Here is a 20211-nt window from a genome sequence, read left to right on the forward strand (position 1 = left end):
TGTGTAGGACCATGCCTGAATGGATCATACCATTATCTTATGTTTAGTGCACGCAGTTGACTCACGGTGGGGTTGTAAAAGCAACCCAGCTTTGGATTGTCTTGAGGCCCTATCTCTGCAGAGACAACCCATGAGGAACTGTGTAGATAGCTCAGCCCTGAGTTGTCCGATAAGCCCTAGGCTAACCAGGGCAGTGCTGCAGCACTCAAAGAATCGAAATTTGAGGTGAGCCTTGAAAGCCCTCAACAAATAATATGCCTCGAGTCTCAATCCACCCATTATTCAGTTGCCTGATGAAGTAAGATAAAGAGAAGCTGGAGGGTTTCAGTTTCAGTTTCAGCCCACAACGTTGTGCACTCAGACAATCGCTGATCAGCAAAAAGAAGTAAAAAGTAGAGCATACAAAATCTAACCTCACCCATGGCTGAACAAAGAAAGACAAGGGGAAACTCTACCACACTGCCAAAGAGAATGCAATAATCCACTCAGAGTTGGGAACTGGGAGTCGTTTCTCCAGCTCTACAACTGGCCTGTCAGGAGACCCTTCCCCCTTGATCAGGACACCGGCCAAGGTAACTTCCCTGGGATTGAGAGCGCTTACCTGGAGGGGTAAGTGACTATGTAGCATGCTTTAAGTTTGTAACCATGGGTGATTAACTAACACACGTGTAGTATCTAGCGATTTTGTGTGTTGTAATAGTGTATTCAGTGAATCGCTGGTGTGTTGTAACAGTGTATCGTAATAGCGTATTCTTGTTTCTAAATTGCGATAGCGCGTTCCTCCGTTGTATCCGTAAAACCTGCAATAGTGGCACATTCGATCTGTAAGAGCAGTTCAAATAAATATTTTTTTTGGAACCTCGTAGCCGAATCTGTTTTCGACACATGACAGCCCCAGCATGTGCATGTACCGGACCCAGCCCGGGACTCCCACCTCGGCAGAGGGGGAAGCGACGCAGGGAGCGATGCCGCCAGTGCTGGAGCAGCTGGGCTGCGGGGCTTGTGCATCCCAGGGTACAGCCCCCTCACTCGTCGCGGGTCCGAGCCGTGCCGGGGCCGGCGGCTACAGCTCTGGGGCCAGCCCTGCGTGGGGCTCACCGCCCCCCCCCCCCCCCCCCCGCCCCATTTAGGGCTGGGCGTGGGAGTTATTTTAGCCACCAGTCAAGCCGTGAATAAAATGTAAGGTTTCCACATGCAAGTCTGACCTCGAACTAAAAATATTTAAAGACGCCGCAGGAGCTGACGGTCCTGTAGCAGCACCCGAGAAGAAAGAGCCTTTAGCACCGAAATCACCCACCGCCGAAACGATCGACCGTTTCCCCGGGACGAACAGGGCGCGGGGGGTTCGGGGAGGAAGGGGGTGACCAGGATAACCGGGGTTGTGGGGGGTGGGAAGCGCCGCGCGCGCCGCGCCGTGCCGCGCCGTGCCGTGCCGTGGCGATGACGGGCGCCGCGCGCTTCCGCGCCCGCCGCCGCAGCCCTGCCCCCGCCGCCTGCGCGGCCGGCCCGGCCCGGCGGAGAGGCGGGGGGATTTCCAAGCGCCGGCGGCCTCGCCGCTTCCTTTTCTTGTTTTGCTTTCGATCTGGACCTTTCTCCGCCCGGGCGGAGGCAGTTAACTTTTAGTTTTGCTCCCGCGATTATTCAGCGCCTGTTTTCATTTCCATTTCGCGTCCCCTGGCAACGGCGGTAACCTTGAGGAATTATATAAGGGCGGCGAAAGCGGGCCGGCAAGGTAATTTTTATTTTTTTCCTATTTTTATTTTTTTTTAAATAATTTATATATATATATATATTTTTTTTTTTTCCCGTATTGCTGCTGTTTTCACGTGCGGGACGGCGGGGCTCCCGGGGAGATGCGCATCCGCTTTTAAAAAAACAAAAGGTCGGGCTGCAGCGGCCGGGGCCGAGCCCGGTTCCGCCGTTGCATTTGGGAAGCGGCATGGCGGGGGTGGAAGGAGCGGGGAGAAAGCAGCGGGTTGCGGCGGAGATGGGGTTTAGGCGGAAAGGAGCGGGGGGGGGGGGTATGTGGGGTGTACCCGGGTGGGGAGCTCCGGCGCGCAGACAAAGGCGGGGGCGTTGGATCCGGAGGGCCGGGAGGGCGCGGCGCGGGCCGGGCCCGCGGGGCCCCCGCACTTGTTGCGGGCTTGGAGGCTGCCGGTAGCCCCGGTAAGGAAGGGGGTGGCCGGGGGGGGGGGGGCGGGCGGTGGGGAAGGGGCGGTGGAGCGGCGCGGGCGGGCGGAGGGGCTGCGGGCGGGGGTCGCGCTGTGAGGGGCGGGGGGGGGGGCGCTGCCCCCGCGGGTGCCCGAGTCCGCGCGGGGCGGGGGAGGGGCGGGCGCGGAGGGGGGGCGGGGCCTGAGGCCCCACCCCCCCTCCGCGCCCGCCCCTCCCCCGCCCGGCGCGGACGGTCCGTTACACAAGCGGCGGGGCGGCGCCTTCGCGCCTCTCCCCGTCCTCAGCGGCTTAAGGGCCCCCGATAGCGGCTGAGGCGCCTGAGGTGGGGAGCCGGGGTGGGGGGGGGCGGGGAAGGAAGTCCTGCCGTCCTCTGAAGTGAAGAGGACGGCACCCACCCTGCGGAGGGACGAGGGGTTGGCGCGACAAGATGGAGCGGGGCCCGAGGGGCGGTTAGGCCGCCGCGGGTGGGTTCTGTGGGAGCGGCGGAAGGAGGAAGTCCTGTGAAGCGCCGCACAGGGCAGGCTGCTGATGGGCGGTGGTGTTTCCTCGCTCCTGTGCAGTAAGGCCTTTTTTCAGCCTCTATATCTAAAGGTAAACACACCTCTAGAAAGCAAGCATTTCTATTTTTTTTTGTTTGTTCGTTTGTTTTTTCTCTCCTGCTGTATGATCTCAATGTATCCAGCCTTAGCGAGTGCGTCATTTCGACACATAACAGCCTTGAACTGCGCTCTCCGTTCTGGTTTTTTTTTTTAGTTTTGTTTTTTTTTTGTATTTTTGTGGGTACAGGCAGCGCTGCCGCGTCGCAGCTTGTTGCGTGGCAGTTTGCAGAGCGCTGTCCTGCTCCACGCCAGCAAGCGGAGGGCCGAGCCCTGGACGTCTTCTGCCAGAGGAAATTTGTGAACAGGGGTTTTGTTTGTGTGTAGCACAGAGGGTCAAATTCCAAGCGTCTCGCAATGTCTGAGGTCAAAGTAGCAAGTGCTTGAAGAATTGGATCCCTCAGCCCAGGTTCCCAGAGATACTAAGGTCTTTAATTCCCATTTTGATTAGCATGAGCACTTAAACTGTAGAGTGAGGCTTATTTATTTAGACCCACAGCTCAGATAAAGGAATTTCAGAATGCAGAACTTTGCTCCTGATTAGTGTACGGTTATAATTTATAGCTCAACTTACCATGCTAAGATCTTGCAGACAGCAGACCCTTGAATGTAGGAGCAGTTGTAAACTGCAACCTCAGTTTCTGGAGATGAAATACAGCATGTTTCAGTTTACAGTTATTTTATTTAAGTCTTAATGGGTTTGCATATAACAACCTTTGCAGAATGCCTGCGTTAGAACCATAAAAAGACAGTCAAGTGGAGCAGCAATATTTAAATTCATCCTAATACGGAAATGGTGACATAAAAGTAGCAGAATTGATCTGTGAGGCAAATAGTTTCCATCTGAATTGCAATCTTTCCATGCCACCAGCCCCTTTGGAGACATCAGTGTCCTTCTTTGCCCCCATTGGTAATGTCTCACAGGGGAATTACTTCATGTGCCCCTTGGGTGCAGTGATTCCTTTTCACTGGAAAACGGTGGTGGAAAGTCTGAGAGCACTGATTCCTTTGGCATGGTATCGTTTTATAGTTGTCATGTGCCATGATGCAGTTCTTCAGCTAGATACAGGCACGGCAAGGTGTCAGTCTGCTGACCCTGCTGTTGTCCCTCTGAGGCTGGGGGTGCCAGCTGGTCGGCAGAGGCAGTTAGAGTGGTCAGCCGTTATATCTGAGGCATATCTTTGTGGTGCCACCCAGTTACTTCCTGACTACAAAAGTGACAGATTTCAGATGTCAAGTCAGTCTCGAGAAGAGCTGTTCATCACAGGCCGCGTTACATGGGATGGGGTAGCTAAGAGGTACGAAAAGTAACATATAGGCTGTTAGGAAACGAGGTTAAAGACCTCAATCACTTCCAAGTGCTTGGAAGTCTTTGATATGTGGGACCAGGTGGACTTAGAGAGAGGGAGAGTCTTAATGCACATTTGAGAAAATGATGCAAAAAAAAAAAAAAAAGCTACGATTCAAGAGGGAATGGAAACATTTTTGGAGCAGAAGGAATCTACATTAGAAGAATGGGCTTTATGTAAATAATTTTGCAGCCAGGTTATGTATACTTTGAGTTAAAACATGTATTTGTTTATATATACTATGTATATATTAATATAAGTTTAAAAAACAAATGGTGGGGAAAAGCTGCCAGGTGAAGAATGTAAAGTTTTCCATGACACATCCTCTCTTGAATAGGAGTGTCATCCCCATGGCATTAAAACTGGTATTAAAACATCTCCATGATACAATACTTGGAGAATCAGAAACTTTGTGGAAGCTTGGATTATTGTAGAGACAGACTACAGATGGCATGGAGAGGACAGAGTGGCTTGCACGTGCATGAAATGGGATATTTTCAGTAAAAGAGGAAGTAACTGTTTTGGGAAGTAACACAGGATCTCATGAATTGATGTTGTAGGCCTGTATAGGAAGAGTAGGGATTAGGGCTATATGACTGTCCACCCAACCAAGATGTTGACAATGACTGTCATATATTGCGGGAGAGTAAAGAAGCTACAAAAGTGGGAAATATGATGATAATGAGAAGCTTCAGTTGCCCCCATGTAGATTATGTTGTGCTCCAACACGAAATTTGCCCAGGTACTAGCTTTTTACATGCCTAAAAAAAGTACTTGCTAGGTGTAACTTGTAAGGGTATTCTGCGAGTAACAACTCTGGATGAGGTCCTGGCCAGCAAGAACTAAGGTGAGAATTTTACGTTAAAAACGCCAGCCAGCTATGATGTGACAGTGATCATAATGTACGTAGGCTCAGTGTTGCTTCAGGAGCACTAAAGCCAAGGATTGTTGTGGCGGTGATCAATTTTCCGTAGTAAAGCTTCATAAAGCAAGTTAGAAAAATGGATAAAATGGTAAGAGGCAACCAAAAGTGTAAAATACTTGCAGGCGGTCTGTAATTCTTCAAAGACGCTATAGTAGAGGCTCAGAGCTGTCTCATGGCATGTGTCAGAAATACCAAAAAAGCTGAGCAGGCTGACAAGCAAAGTAAAGATGCTCAGTAGAAATAAAAAGACATCTTTCAAAAAGTTACAGCTTTGTCTCCAAATGGGAGAGGTGGAAAAGAACTAAAATCTGTCTTAAATACAGTAAGGTAGGCCAAAAAGAGTCATGGAGCAAGTTGCTAAAGGCGTGAAAACAATTAGTAAGTCCTCTTTGAAATGCATCAAAAGCAGGAAGCCTGCTGATAAGCGATCCATGCGTAGAAGGAGTGCCCGAGGAAGATAAAGTCATAGCAGAAGAGTGAAGTGAATTCTTTGAACCTTGCTTCGCTGAGGAAGAGTTTAAGGAGATTCCCTTGCAGGAGGCTTTTTTCTTTTTTTAAGCAGTGAGCACGTTGGAGGGTGTCTGTAAGAGAAGGTATTGGAATGAACTGTTGAGGAGAAGGATGAAGTAGATGGCAGGAGGTGATATTTTTGAAGAGTTTTGAAGGGACTTAAAATATGAAATTGCTGATATGCACCCTTTTGTGTGTAACTTGCTGTGTAGCCCTACCTTGGTGCTCCAGGAACAGAAGACGACAAGTGAACTGTTGTTTTTTCAAGGTTTCTGGGGAGACCGAGAATTCCAGGGTAGTCACTTTTGTTTGCTTGTTTGCCAGGGATTAGTGAGTGGGATTAATGAACATGGGTATAAATTGATGGTGATACATTGATAAAGACTAGGCCGGACTTTTGTTGAGGAAGAGTTGTGTGTCACGAATCTTCTGGAGTTCTCTAAAGGTGTTGCTGAGTTGTCTGTCCCGGTCTGGTTGATACAGTCCATCTTAAAGCAGGGCCAGTTTCAAAGTGGGGTCAGATTGCTCCAGGTCGTATATCCATGGTCACTTTGCTCAATGAAAGGAGGCTGCCCGTTTTGTCCCACCACCCCGAGTCTGCCCAGGGTCTAAACCATTCAACGGATGGAGGAAGGGGTAGGTGGTGATGTGACAAGTTTGCTGGTTGTATTATCTCATTCGAAGCAGTAAAATCACAAAGGCTGAACTGCAAAGGCTGCAGAAGGATCTCATATTGAAAGTCCACATGTAAGTCTGCAAATGAAATTCAGTACAGGCCAATGTACGTGTAATACACGTGGAAGGAAATGCGATCTTAACTTTCCGTACACAAGGGTGTACTGACTTTTTACTCGGGAAGAGATCATACAACACAGATAATCCTATGAAAAAAATAAGCTCTGTGCCCAGAAGTGGCTAAGAAAGGAGAGGGCAGGTTAGGAATTATCAGGGAGGAGTAAAAAAAGAAATAGAAAACACCATCATGCCACTGTAAATCCATGTCACTCCCTTCTGAGTAGTGTTAATAATATTCGTTGTCCCATCTCGAAAAGGAGGTAGTGAAAGTTGATGAGCTACGGAGAAGGGCATCAAAGACGATCAAGGGTGTTAAACAGCTTTTGTGAAAGAGTAAGCATCTTGGACAGAGAAGTGACTGAGGAGGATGGGGGGATGTTCTTTAAAATCATTAGTGTCATGATGAAAGTGAATAGGTAACAGTACAGATAAGATAAACGCGACCCAACTGAAACAAATGGGAGGCAGCTTCAAAACAAGACGAGGTGTTTGTTCTGCAATACCGAAGTTGTGTTGCTCATGGCCAGTGCTGTGTGTATGTCGGGAGTTTACGTGGGTTCACAAGTGAATAGGCAGTCCGTGGGAGAGAAACTTGCTGTGCAACTTGGCAGTCGGAGCAGTTCAATATCAAATTCTGGGCACTGACTGCCCACAAAGAATTACTGCAGATGCTGATCGAGAACTGTTGCTGAAAACTGCAAATAGAAACCTCCTCCACTGAGAGGCACAAGCTACGGTCCATTTGCAGATAACACAGAGGAGCAAGACGGTGTATTGCCCTTTGTTACGTGAATCTTGTGGCGTAAGATCTTAGGAAACTTCCAGCAAAAAAATGTTTCTATTATGATCCTATTTAATCCATGCTTGTGACCCCTTGACTTGTTAACCCGACATAAGTTACAGTCAGGTTAAGTGCCTGCTGCATGCATTTAACATTGCATAGGAGTGATACCCCAGCAAAATTCCTGTGATGCTTGCAGGATTAGAACCTTGACTTAGATTTTGTGGATCTAATATTGAAAGTCATGGTCCATTTGTAGGTAAAGAAGTAAAACTGATCTTACTTCATGTTACTCTTACTTATCTCTCTGACTCGTTTAAGATTGCCCCTTTGAAACTCGGTTCTTCAAAGGCCTGCAGTGATTGTGATATGGAGGGCATAAACCATAAGGCAGTGTTTACAGAAGTTTTATTATAGCTTGTGGTGCTATAAACTGTGATTAGCATAAAACATTTCTGGCTTGTCCTTTGCGATCACAAGTGCAAAAGCAAAGCAACAAATAAGCAAGCCAAAAAGATTCTGGTACATGGAGTGAGAGGAGGAACAGATTTATAAAGTTGCGTATTCCTCATGTATGAATAACATTACGGAAAATATCATCCAGTGTAATTAAATGATTTGCGCTTGGTTTTTTTTTCAGAAGTTTTGTTGGAACTGTATGAATGTTCTTCCTTGTATTGACTGTGTGTGAACTCTTGTGTTAAGATAAAAATAGATTAAAACAGCCAGTAAGAAAAACTGGAATCAACAGTTAACAGTTAGTGGGAGGGAATGCATCTTAACAGTTAAGAATTTAATGTCTGCATGTATACATATATGCACACATAGGTATCTACATATATATATAAAAATATACCATTAGGTGTTTTGTATATAGTGTAATTAATAAGTTGTACAGCACACATTTCTTACTGATATACTGTAAAACAGTTTTAAAACTTGCTCTTCCAGTTAGTGCCGGATATGTTTTCAATTTCTTGGAAGTTGATGAGAAATTACTGGTTTTTTGAATAAGCAAATGAGACAAGAAAGAAGCGATAAGCACTGAAGTGGTGTTTGGTTTCTTAATGTGTAATGTACTGCAAGCTGGGCTCCGTGTATGTTGGAAATTTTCTGATGCCTTTGTTTGCTTGGAGGCAGATTGCAACAAATGTACTGCAGTCTTCAGTACAAAGCAGACGTTTTATCTTGTTGCAGCTTGGACACAGGCATCCAGGAGCAAATCCGTGTGCGTGTGGCATGTTGTTTCACCCACGGTACAGAACTAAATTCTAACTTTAAATTATTTTAGCGTTCAGTTATTGCTGTGCTGGTCACTAGCTTTCAAGGTGAGCTTGGAAGTAATAATTTCCATATTCTTGCCCCTTAAAGAGTAGAGCAGATTGTTTTCTCAGCTAACCTTTACAGGTTTGGCTTGTAGCTCTCAGTGTAGCTGGTGTTAGGAATGGAGTTAAGCTGTGGCAAAAGTATTTACATTTGTCCTTTAGTTTGAACTGGGACATTGGATGTTGTCTAGCCATTTCCTTTTTGTTGTAAAATGATTTGAAGTACTTTTTAGTTTAAAGACTTACATGCTTAACATTGATACAGCACAAAAGAAGGAAGTACTGCTTATGGTTTGTTTTAAGAAAGTCTGAAAGCGTGGTTCAGTTCTGCTTTTTGATGTGTAGGGGGGGATATATGTGACTTGAGGGGCTTGATGAGTGCACGGAAGACAAAGTCTGTACTGTAATATTCTTTTTGCTATTGGACGTTACTTGACAGCATTACAGGCAAATCTTTTGCAGCTTTATCTAAGCAAGATAATGCCTTAATTCTTTAATAAGTTCAAGTAGCAGTAAGTTTAGGTCTTTATGTGCATTTCATGTGTGTATATATGTAAAACATACATTTAGTGCATGATGGGAGCTCTTGTGTGTTTGGTGCACTGGTTACTCTTTTAAGGTCTTCTGTTGAATCATGTAAATGTGCTTTATATGCAACTGAGAGATGAATCTGGTGGAAAATACTTAACAACTGAATTTAATTGAATTTGGTGTATAAATGTGTAAAATCAAAATCAAACAATTCCCCCACAAAAAGCATTCCAAAATTCTGACAGCATCTTACAATGTTTATCTAAAATAAAAATAATTCCACAGTAGGAAAAAAGGTGAGATAGGAGACAAATGTTTTAAAATTGCTGCAAGCTTTCCTGCAGGATCTCAAATCCCAACAGTGTGACATGAAAAAGATGAAAGCAAAACTTGAGGATAAAATTGAAACCAAATATAAACAAAAGTGAAACCGACTCCATTGGTTTTCATTTCCCAGTTGGCAAAAATGAAAGAATAAACACAGAGCAAAGAAGCGTAAGAGCTGAACTTGAAAAATTACTTCAATTTTATTATTTATTTCATCTGCTGGTAAATTTGACTTCTGTGTGACAGCACTCCTTCAGCAGAATATACGATAGGGAGAAGGAGCTGCTCTCCCTGGTTTATCCGGGTACCACTTCCCCCACCCAGTGGTTTGGGCAATGGCCCCGCAGTGCAGGAAGTGATGTCTTCTTCAGTCACGGAAATAGTGTTTTGCAATGCTATGGCAAATGCATACAGAAAGTACAGTGGAGGTGATGCCATCTGGTATGATGAAAGAGAGTCATTCAGCTGGTAGGTGCGCTTGAAGTTTATTCTTGTTGAGATGTGAATTGCTGATAGGATTAGGTATAAAATACTGGTGGGCTTTTTTTTTTTTTTTCCTCACCTTTGGGGTCGTCGATCTGGGTCAGATAAACAGTACCCAAAAGATGTTATCTGATGTTAGCTTTGCTGATGACATGAAATGACTGCGAATGGTTTCACTCGGTTTCCACAGATCAGTCAGCAGCTGGAAGGTCCTTTTTGACTTTGAGAACTAGCTGGTGAATTAGTCAAAAGATGGCCCAACATTGGGTGGCTGTGCAATCTTGGATGAATATCCTTCTCGTATGTAGAGACATGTGCTCCTGGGCTGTATCGACCAAAATGTTGGTTGGGTGTTGAGGAGAAGCTTGGACAATCGCTGCTCTGCTGAAGCTGTACTCAGGTAAAATGAAAGACCTTGATTCCAGAGGTCTTATTCTCACATGTTTGCAAACATTGTATTTGAGCAAATCAGAACTTAATTCTTTGGATGCCAAAACTGTTCTGGAGATTTGAGATTGATGAGGGAAGCTGATGAAGACTAGCTTTGTTTGGTTTAATAATATTTATCTGGCTTAGATGAGAAATGAAGATGAGTTCAGTGGTCTTGCTCTAGCTCAGCAGTATTTTAGGAAACTTCCAAGATAGAAATAGCTGCTGCAGATCAGAAATTGAGGTTGTCTCACTGTTGTTGGTGTGTGGTCAACACAAAAGCTTTAAATTAAGAGCACATTTTGTAACCGATCCTATTAACTATTCATATCTCAACGTGAAAATGAGTTAAGATGTGTGTCCTGTGGCAGCGGAAAGAGTAGCGTTTTTATAGAAAGGAGAATTACATCATGCTGTTTCAACAAGCATCAGTATTAAGCATTTAATACTTAGCTGTCTTTAAGTGAAAGCCTTTAAAGTGCATGCACGAAAGAAAGACATTTCTCTGTTAAATTGTCCGGTGTCAAGCGATATCTCTGTAATAACTAATTCAATTTAGTTTTTGTGCTCAACACATCTGCTTCTTTCATGGTGCTATTTTTGTAACCGTAAATAAGTGCATGTGACAGACATGTTTCCAGCTCGCAGTGTGGATGATTCAGAGGATCCCAGCCCCCAAGTCTGTGCCTGCTGTGGTCTGTCTGTAAAGCACACGGCTAAGTAAGCGGGAGAGTGTTTTTTACAAATCTGAAGTAGCGTATACTTTTCTTTAATACCATCTCTTGCAAGTAAAAGAGAAACTGCTTTCTTGAAAAGGCTGGTTTTAGTGCTGACTGTGAGGTTAGGCAGAGGTAGTTTGTCTTTTGCTCTGGGTTCTGGGTGCTGCGCTAGTGATTAGAAGTTCGGGTAGCAAAAGTGTAGGTGTGGGTTAGCTATTAACTCCAGTGGCAGAAACTGCCCTTGCCCAGACAATAAAACGAAAGCTTTAAGCAAATATTAAATCACACTTTAGTGTAGCGTGCAAATAGTTTTTGCTGTGTGTTGCAGAACAGTATGTTATACAAACAAAGGTAGCTGTGAGAAACAAGCCCAGTCCGAGCAAGGTGGATTACATCAGGTGCAGGTCATGGCCGGTGAATATGAAAACTCTTCCTTGAACGCATTTCTCAGTGTTAGCTATCTGGAGTAATTTTTCTGCCTCTCTGAGTGCCTCTGAAATGTCATTGTCTTCTCTGCCATCCTGCCTGAGCCTCACAAGCCACCAGCGTGGGAACATTGAGGTTAAGGAATTTTGGTTTACGATGGCTGCTTTTTTTCTGTATAGCACCCTATAAAGCACTGACCCTGTATTTAGGCAGAAGAATGCTAGACAGGACACAGAGATGGAGTCTGCCCAGGCTTTAAAGAGTATTTTTATGATTTAAGACCCTGATCTTCCAGATACTTGCGCATGCAATTTTCCACTGCTTTCAGAGGGACACATGTAGGAAACATGTTATGCTTGTTTAGGGATGTCTCCTGTAAATCTAGTCACAGAGGACGTAAGAGTGCATGGGTCTAACAGAGCCATGAAGGGAGTTAAAAAAATGCAGTTGAGTTGCATCAGTCTGATAAAAGAAGTGATTCTTCATAACTGTTTGAGCCTTAATAGCCTTCTAGTTTTCATCAGGCTGGAACATTCTTTATGAATCAGGTGTCTAATGCTGAGTTTTCCTGGCAGCTTTCAAGAAAGCACAGGGTTTGGCTTCCGTGGATACCAACTGACAAAGCAGCAGCAGCTATTACCATGTGGATATTTGGCAGTGGATTTGTGTGTGAGCACTTAATTCTGGAATAAAATTGATTTATTGAAGGATAACTGCTCCCCAATGCAAGGAATTAATTATTCTCTGACAACTATGCTGGCAATTTTCTTGCTGTAAAGAAGCTCTTCCCAAACTTGTCTGAATGAAGCACAGCTCTGCTACTGAAAAGCCACCACCTCTTTTCTAGGTAGCTTTTGGGGGAAAAGAGTTAGGCATGCCAGATACTGAAGACAAATCTTGATCAATCATCAGAGGTAACACAAAGCTTAAGAAGGAAATAAATCGGGTAAAAATTATGGCCGCATTTGAGAGTCCTGGCGGTGGTGGCAGGGTAAGAGTTTTCTGCAATCACATGCTGGTCACTATCACTTGTGTTGTCATCCTGCTGCCACCAGAATCTGGCATCTCCATCTTCACTCCAGGAAAGATCTGGGAAAAAAATGAAAGAAACCCTGGGAAACAAAAGCATTCCTTTAAAGCTGAAAGTATAGCAATCATTTTGTGTTGTCCCCAGACTTGCAGACATTTCATGCGTGTGCAGAGGATTGTTGTGGTAGGGATGCTGCGGAGATGATCTTTAACAATCTATTTGTTAGAAGCCTGAGCCAAGTTCCCAGCTGATGTAAGTCACTGCGATGCCAGAGAAGTGAATGGGCTCAGCCGCAGACATCATGTTGCTCAAGTGTCATGATAATGTTGGACATAGGAGCCAGTGCAAGGGAAATTTTGTTGCAGGTATTGAGAGGTTGAAGCATTGTTTTGTTTTGTTATGGCTGAGTCCAGAAGCGAAAAAACACCCTCCTGGTTCTGTTGTATTAAAATAAGATGGCTTTTCTTCGATACGCTTCTAGTCTGCAAATCCGAGAGCTACCTTTAATGGTGCCTTGAGATCACTGCTAAAGAACAGCTCACGTCTCTGCTGCTGAGGGAGAATAAGCTTTGCATGGAAACCAAAGGAAAGAGTCTGTTTTGATGTGTAATGTCTGAATCCCAGCCAGGGCACGTTAACACCCTTTGGGTGGAACAGAAATGCTATAGGGCTGATGAAACACACTCTATATACAGTATGAGTTCCCATTGTACGTTTTCCTGGGCATGTTTATCATGCAGTCTGTAATGCTGATTTCAATACACGTTTGAGGTTTGTGCTGCCTTTGTTTTGTTTGAGGTTTGTTGTTGTTTTCTTTCAGGGTTGATTGGAGTGGTTTTTTGCCCTCTGTCCCTTGAGGACAGCAAGGGCTTTTGTTCATTCTACCTTTGTGTGTCTTTCTTGGGTACAGAAGCAGGAGAGAAGGGCGTGCTGAATGCTTCCCTCCTCCTCCATCTACCTTGCACCTCCCTACAGCCGAGTGGGCACAGTCTGGCCCCCGCCAAGCAGGGGCTTGGGAAGTTGGGAAGCTCTCGCTACCTTGAATCCGTTGCGCAGCAGCCTGGGTTCCCACGTGTTTCACCACCCTGCAGAGCTTTTCCCTTACCAGCCATGGTCCTGTTGTAGCACTGACATGCTTGATTTGGGAACCTAGGGAAGCAGGAGAAGTGTTGCTCATTGGTTGCCTATTCAGGTTCTTCCTAATGGCCAGGCCGTGCCTTACACCGGTCCACCCAGGACCTTCACCCTCCCACCCTGCCTGCTGTTCCAATTCTTGTCTTTCCGGCCTGTCTTGATGGAGTTTCCTCCTTCCTGCAGGCACCTGAGCAAATAAGATACCACCTTTCCTGCCCGCCGTGAATTATTTTTCTTGGTGATGGACAGGAAGGATATAGCATGCTCATGGCGTCTTTGCTGCTGCCACCAAAGTGTTAGGAAAGAGCAGGAAAAATACTGCCATTGCTACAGTGTGGATCAAGTGTTACAGCTCCATAACAGTATGGTTTAAGGGAGCACAAGGCAAGAGGTGCTTAGTGATAAGCAAATCCACCAGCAAAGTCCTGATGTTTCCCCCATCCCTGCCTGTTCAACAGGGTGTCACTGACAGAGTATTCTTAGGGAACAAAAGAGGCAACATTACGTGCAATTAAAAGACTGGAGAGGGTAGGTTTTGCTAACTATGTCTGAATCCAGAAAGTCTCCTATAAGGTTAAGTCTCCTATAAGGTTTTATGTGTTTTCATGTCTGTCTTTGACGCCAAGAGCTTCAGGATTTTATTTTGAATCCTGAACCCTTGTACCTCTGAGAATGGCAGTGCCTAGTTTTCCTGGTTTACTAATCCTACTTTAATTACGTGTTTTGCTGTTGGTTCCAAAAAAGATACGGATATTTGCGTAGTTTGGGGTTATCAGAAAGAAGGCGTATTAATTCTGCTTCCACAGCACCAGCGGTGAGATTCCCGTTCTCCTTGTGGCAGATGGGAAGCGCACTGGGCAGACATCTGTCTCCCCTCTGGGCTGTGGGCAGGGGGATTTCAGGTGTCCAAAACTGGGGCAGCTGAGCAAAGTGCAGTTCAGTTGTATGTGTTTGAGCGTCAATCGCATATTTCTAAAGTGTTTCTGAGGAGGTGAAGCTAACAAGTTTTCTTACCCAGGAAATGTCTCTATCCCTCTGACGAGTTTGAATTCCAAGCAGGGCTTTGCCCTGAGTACGTACGGTTAAACATGTACTGACCTTTGAAAGCCATATCCGCTGTGGAATAGTCGAAAAAGCTGGTCCTATGTGGCAAATCCTATATGAAGGCAGAGTCCAAGCTGTGACCAAGGGTCAGAATTTTGCTCCAAGTACTGTTCCTTAAAATAAGATTGTGTTTCCTTGTATCCTGGAACAGTCTTGGCACAGGGACAAATACAGAACCCAGTTCTCTGAATCCTAAAATTAGCTTATGGTCTCATTTCAGCATATCTGTTTGGTCACACAGGGTGATTGATGCTTTTCTGAACTGCAGCAGCATTAACAAACAAAGGGAATACTTTAAAAGTTTACTAGCAAAGCACAAGATAACTTTTTAAAAAGTAAAATATTGTCAGTTCTGTATTTGCAGAGAAAAGAGAAATAGATACCATGCAATATTCTGTACCTGTCATCTGGGGAACAGATGTTTTTCCACAGCTCTGGGGAAAGGCTGTGATCTACTTCACAAATGCACCTCCAAGTGTCTTATCTCACCTTACCTTCTCACATCATTAATAGTATTTCCATATACTGGCAAATCTTTTAACTGGCTACTTTGTGACGTGGAAAGAAGAATTGCTTTTTCGGATTATTATTTTTTTTTTACTTCCATAGAAATATTTTTTTTTTTAGAAAATATCCATAGGCATAGAGTAGCTTGTGGTTTTGGGATAACCTTTGTGCCAAAGTTATCCAGAAGCTGTCAGAGGGAGTGAAACTGAAGGGTAGAGAACATCTTGTACTGCTCAGATTTAATGCCTGCCATACAGTTGCTTTCACTTTCTGTCTACAGCTGCCGTAGTTCTAATGAAGAGCTCTTCATTCTTGAAGGTTACACTTTCTGTATGGCAGGAGTGTTATCTCTGTCAGATAAAAACCAAAAGTCAGACTTACTAGAATGTTTTAGCAGAGAGTAGAGAGGACTACAAGCTCTTTATCAAACATTATGAAATGAAAATATTTATATGTATATATGAATTGCAACCATCACTTAAATATATTAAAACATCTCTTTAAAGATGAACAGCTCTTGAAAATAATATTTTTCCAATATCTCTTTAAAAATAAATGAGTGCTGTGAGTTTCCTTCAGAAGAGTCTTGCATAAAGAGTCTTAGAAAAATACATCTTGCAAAGAAGTATAGAGCGGAAATTCAGTATGGTTTATTGCATCCTAAGGATGCTGTGGTGACATCTACCTGCTCAATGCCTTTTGTGTAACTACTAAAAATGTTGCCATATCCATGCTTCCCTCTCTTACAGTTATGACTCTTCTTTCAGCCATGCCTATCTTAAGCTGACCTGCGTGCTTCATCCTGGGCTGCTGGTGTGATTTCCTTGTAGAAAGCTCATTTTCAAGTGGGACATGTGGTAGCAGGAGCGGGTGTTATTGACTGGCCTCCTCCTGCTCTCCGTGTTCCTAGCTGGGTCCTGCTGGCCCTGGCTTCAGCAGATCCTGTGCTGCCCGCCCTCCGCATCACCCTTCCTCCGAGTCACGTCTGCAGGATTAGGACAGTTTATAGCTTGTCGGGGGGTAGCCTCCACCATGATTTTGTGGTATCTAGCTGCAAAGTTAAAAAAAAGGCTGAACTGACTGCAGGACTAGTAGCAGTAAATAAATAGTGCAGTAGATAAAGCTTAGAAGAAGGTTGAAATAATCCCTCCGTAAACTGTGGCATCAGTGCATCTGTTGGCCATACTTCTTGTGTGGGGTTTGGCTCCTCGCAGGCTCCCACTGGCCTCCCCTTCCAGGCAAATGCCGTTGAGTTGGGGTTAGTGTCTTGGGCTCTCAGGGCTTGTTTGGGAATAATTTTATTGATGTCTTAAACGTCCATTGATATGTTTAAGCTCCCACCACCAAAAAGGCAACCGCCACTGACTCTGGCCCCCTTTAAGAAAGAGCAGGTGATAAAAATGGAGCGAGAAAAGTGAAATTGTATTCATGGAGCTACCAGCCTTAATACATTTGTAGGAGGTATGGTTAGAAATTGTGATTCTGGAAGATTGGCGTCTTGTTAAGAATGGCAAGTGTTTATAAAATGAATTCCTGGCAGGTAGCGCTGCCTCTATGTCTAAATGGGCTCCTCTTATTGGGCAGAAAAATGCTTTCTAAGGTCTCATCTGCATTAGCAGTTGACTGTGTTTCTTGGCCATTATTCTTCCCTTCCCCCACCGTGGGACAGTGATAAACCAGAAGAAAAAACAAACAGGAATTATTTTCAATGTAATGGCAGAAAGTTTGACTCCAGCGTGGGTCTCTGGGACTGTTAAACATTTTCCTGTGCTCTCCCCAAAGAGATGCTGGAGGTCAGTACTGTCCAAGTTTGAAGCTGTGATCCAAAAGCACAGGAGCTTCATTAGCAGTTTTGGATTAAGGAGTTCCTCCCTGTCCTCCCCAACTGTTCCTTCCCATTCCCATGCCAGAGTGCCTTCTGCTCTCGGTTACGCTGTCAAGCGTGTTTTTGAGCATGATGAGCCATGATCTGGGTTCAAACAGACAAAAAAAGGCCTTACAGAAAGAGATGTTACTTGTCAGCCCATCAAGTTTCCTGGTCTTGTTCACTAAGCTGCCTATGCAAAGAGTAGCGTTAACATGCAGCTAAATTGGAATGGGACTGAAGGTTGGGGGTGATGGAATGATGGAGTGCAAGGTGCTCCTTTGCCACTGGTGGAGCTGAGGCCGCTCCTTCCCTATGCAGCCCCAACCGGCTCCATTCCTCTCCCCTGGCCATCTCCATCCATAGTCTCTCCAAGGTGGAGGAAGATTGTGCCAAGTGACCCATGGTGGGCATAAAGCCATTTTTCTGCTGGTTGACTTGAGCATGAAGGTTCAGACTGGCAAAAGTAACCAGGCTCCTGGAGAGGTTTGCTTAGGCCAGCAGATGGATATCCATGACTCAGGAGCTCATGGTGCTGATGAAGCCGGTGGTAACTGGATGCCTTGGTAGCTCTGAAAGTACTGGTAGAAGTTCACTTGTCCTGATACAAAAAATACAGATAGCTGCAACTGCATGTAGCTGCTTCTCAGTGTAAACGTGCAGGGGAAGTGCGACGTTAATGTTGACGAGGAATAGAAGATTGGTGCATAGGTGCACCTATCTTCTATTTTACAGCCCGCTTTGGATTACAAATGTTGATGTTTCGGTCTCCTTAAAAGGATCGACTCTTCCTGCTTTTTCCTTTCTGCTGGGTAAACACTGGACAGAGGCTGGAGTGAATGAACTTGGCACGCCTGCTGTTTTTGTATGGCTCACCTTAGTTTCTGGCTTTGTAAGTTTGTTTTATAATGTAGTCTGATGGAGGGTGAAGCTGGCTTGATGGTAGGTGATAGCCTCTGAAACTTTACATGCTTTTGCTGCCTATTGTGGAGAATTTCAAAGGTCTTTACAAACTTGAATGACTCTTAATGGCAGAAGGTGATTGTCTAGCTGCTCACTGATGGATGGAGTTCAGGTTCTTCCATCTGGAGCCATCTGAATAAGACTCCCAAGTGCACTCATTAACTCTGCTTAGGGACAGACAGAGGCTACTGTTAAGGCATTGCAGAAGCTGATGTTTCTTTCTGTACAAATAAATCATGCGTTTGACAGCTCTGGAGGGGAGATGTGGCACTTTCATTTCCTGTAGAGTTGATCTGATATTTTCATCACAAGGATAATGTTGATGTGCAACTGTCACAAAACCCACTACATTTTAGCACCTTTGTGGTCAGTGCCGTCCTGAGGCAGTCGGGGTGTCTTCTAAAGACATCAGGCTTTATTTTCAGCAGCACATGCTCTTAGAGGAGCACGGGGTGTGTTTCGATGAGCAGAAGCACGTTGTGCTTGCACCTCTGTGAAGGATGTTGCCCCAGAAGATGCCCACTGTTCCCTCCAACTGGACATCGTTGCAGGTTATTTTTAGCTGGGTTTACTTTTACTTTCAGATAAACACATCTTGGAAGCCACTCCTTCCTTCTCACAAGCCAAACCTCTTTTCTGATTACCTTGGATTAATTTGCCTTGGTGTGGGTGATGGATGTGAAGATGCGTGCTGACAGCTGCAGGTGCTAATCCCAGAGGAGTCCCAGGGTGCCCAAAAGGAGATGAGCACCGCAACATCTGCTGGGGAGCAGCTGGGGAAGCCCCTGGGGACGTGGGAAGGGAGGGATGACTGGCTTGACTGTGCCGTTTTGGGCAAGACTGGCTTTCTTGTAGTAGTGATGTTGGCAGCTTTCTCGTCTCCTGAAACACGTTGCTTCTGCACAAAGACAGCTTCTGTTTCTTCTGTGTTGCCTGTCCCAAGTGGGCTTTGTTGCTGCTGCCTTCTGCATGACTTTTCTGCCTTCTGGCTAATTTGTTCATTCAGATGGGCTAGAAGTCTGGCCTAGGGGCTCATTACCCAGAAGACAGACGAGTCCCACTGCTAAATGGGAGCACTCATATATCGAACGCTGAAGACGCTGCACAGCGTTTCCAGGAATTGTCTCAAAGCACACGCATACCTTACAAAGAAATGCATCTAAGATGATCGTTGCACCTGCTTGTTTCTTCCTTGACAGACGAATCAAAATTTGCCTGTGTTTTTAGTACATTGACATTTGCATTTTTCAGCTTTGACCCAACGTGTAGCAGGGGAAGATGGCACAGATCTCCTGTACATGCCGCAACCTGGACAGTAATCATTGATGCCAAGCAGAGGTGACTGCAGTGGCGTGACTGGCTCCTCACCACCATCCCAGGGGCTGAAAAAGCTTCATCTGCGTCACCCTTGCCCAGAAAATAGCTTCCCTCTTGCACGGAGAGGGGTTTTGCACAAGGGCTCGACTGCCGTCAGGTTCTGCGATTGGCTGTTTTTTTGTCTGATGTGAACCTGAGAGGGAGCTGAGGAGTTGCAACCATTTTCTGAGCTATTTTAGAAATTCATAGGCACTGGAAAAGGCTGCTGCCGAAGCGTGAGTGACCAGCCCATGCAGCAGTAAATGAAATGCCAATATGTTTGCTAAGAGATTAGCGTGAGCACGACTGCTGGTAAATTCTCTGAACACATCAAAGAGCCTTATTGTTGCGCTCAGGTTTTAATTCCTTATTAGTTTCAGGAAATACATGTCCTCAGAGCAATGAGAGGAAACTTTGAACGTTTTTCTTCCTCTTGTGCTGGGTGTGGGCTTGGTACTGCCTAATTGTTAGTCTGTCTGATGCCTGTGCTCCCATAGGAAGCAAGAACAAACCCATTTACATTTGTGTCATTGCTGCATGCTTCCAAATATGTGGCCTACTCATTTTCTTTCTTTCTCTAATTTTTAAACTTTTTTTTTTAAGATCAAAGGTGACAAGAATTTCGGAGCAGAGAAGTTAAGAATGATGCAGAGAACACAGATGTGAAGAACAAAAGAGAGAGGAAAGAGCTGAGCCCGGTGCAGAGGAGGAGAGGAGACGAAGCAGCCTAAATGCAAGTACTTGAACATGGAAATGATGGGTTGCAGGCTACTTAACTGGAGTTTAATGTGATGCTTTAATCTGCCTCTAGTACTAGTTGGGGCTTTCAGAGAGCATTAACCTAAGAGACAGGTTAATGTTTTTAAAATTTTCTGCCTCGAGTTC

At 45.1% G+C, this 20211-nt stretch overlaps 1 protein-coding gene across 7 annotated transcripts in view; it reads left to right on the forward strand.

Annotated features, from left to right (window-relative positions):
• The first annotated feature begins 1511 nt into the window (after positions 1-1511).
• Positions 1512-20211, forward strand: part of IRF2 (interferon regulatory factor 2) — a 45147-nt gene continuing 26447 nt past the window's right edge. The window contains exons 1-3 of one of the 7 annotated variants that reach the window (XM_086611778.1): positions 1512-1732; positions 19222-19444; positions 19930-20063. In XM_086611778.1, the coding sequence (XP_086467904.1) occupies positions 20058-20063 (6 nt within the window). In that variant the 5' untranslated portion in view covers positions 1512-1732; positions 19222-19444; positions 19930-20057. The other 6 variants (XM_086611779.1, XM_086611776.1, XM_086611781.1 and 3 more) reach the window with 6 other exon arrangements.

The sequence above is a fragment of the Tauraco erythrolophus genome, chromosome 5 (assembly GCF_009769465.1).
Source record: "Tauraco erythrolophus isolate bTauEry1 chromosome 5, bTauEry1.pri, whole genome shotgun sequence".
NCBI classification, from domain to species: Eukaryota; Metazoa; Chordata; class Aves; order Musophagiformes; family Musophagidae; genus Tauraco; species Tauraco erythrolophus.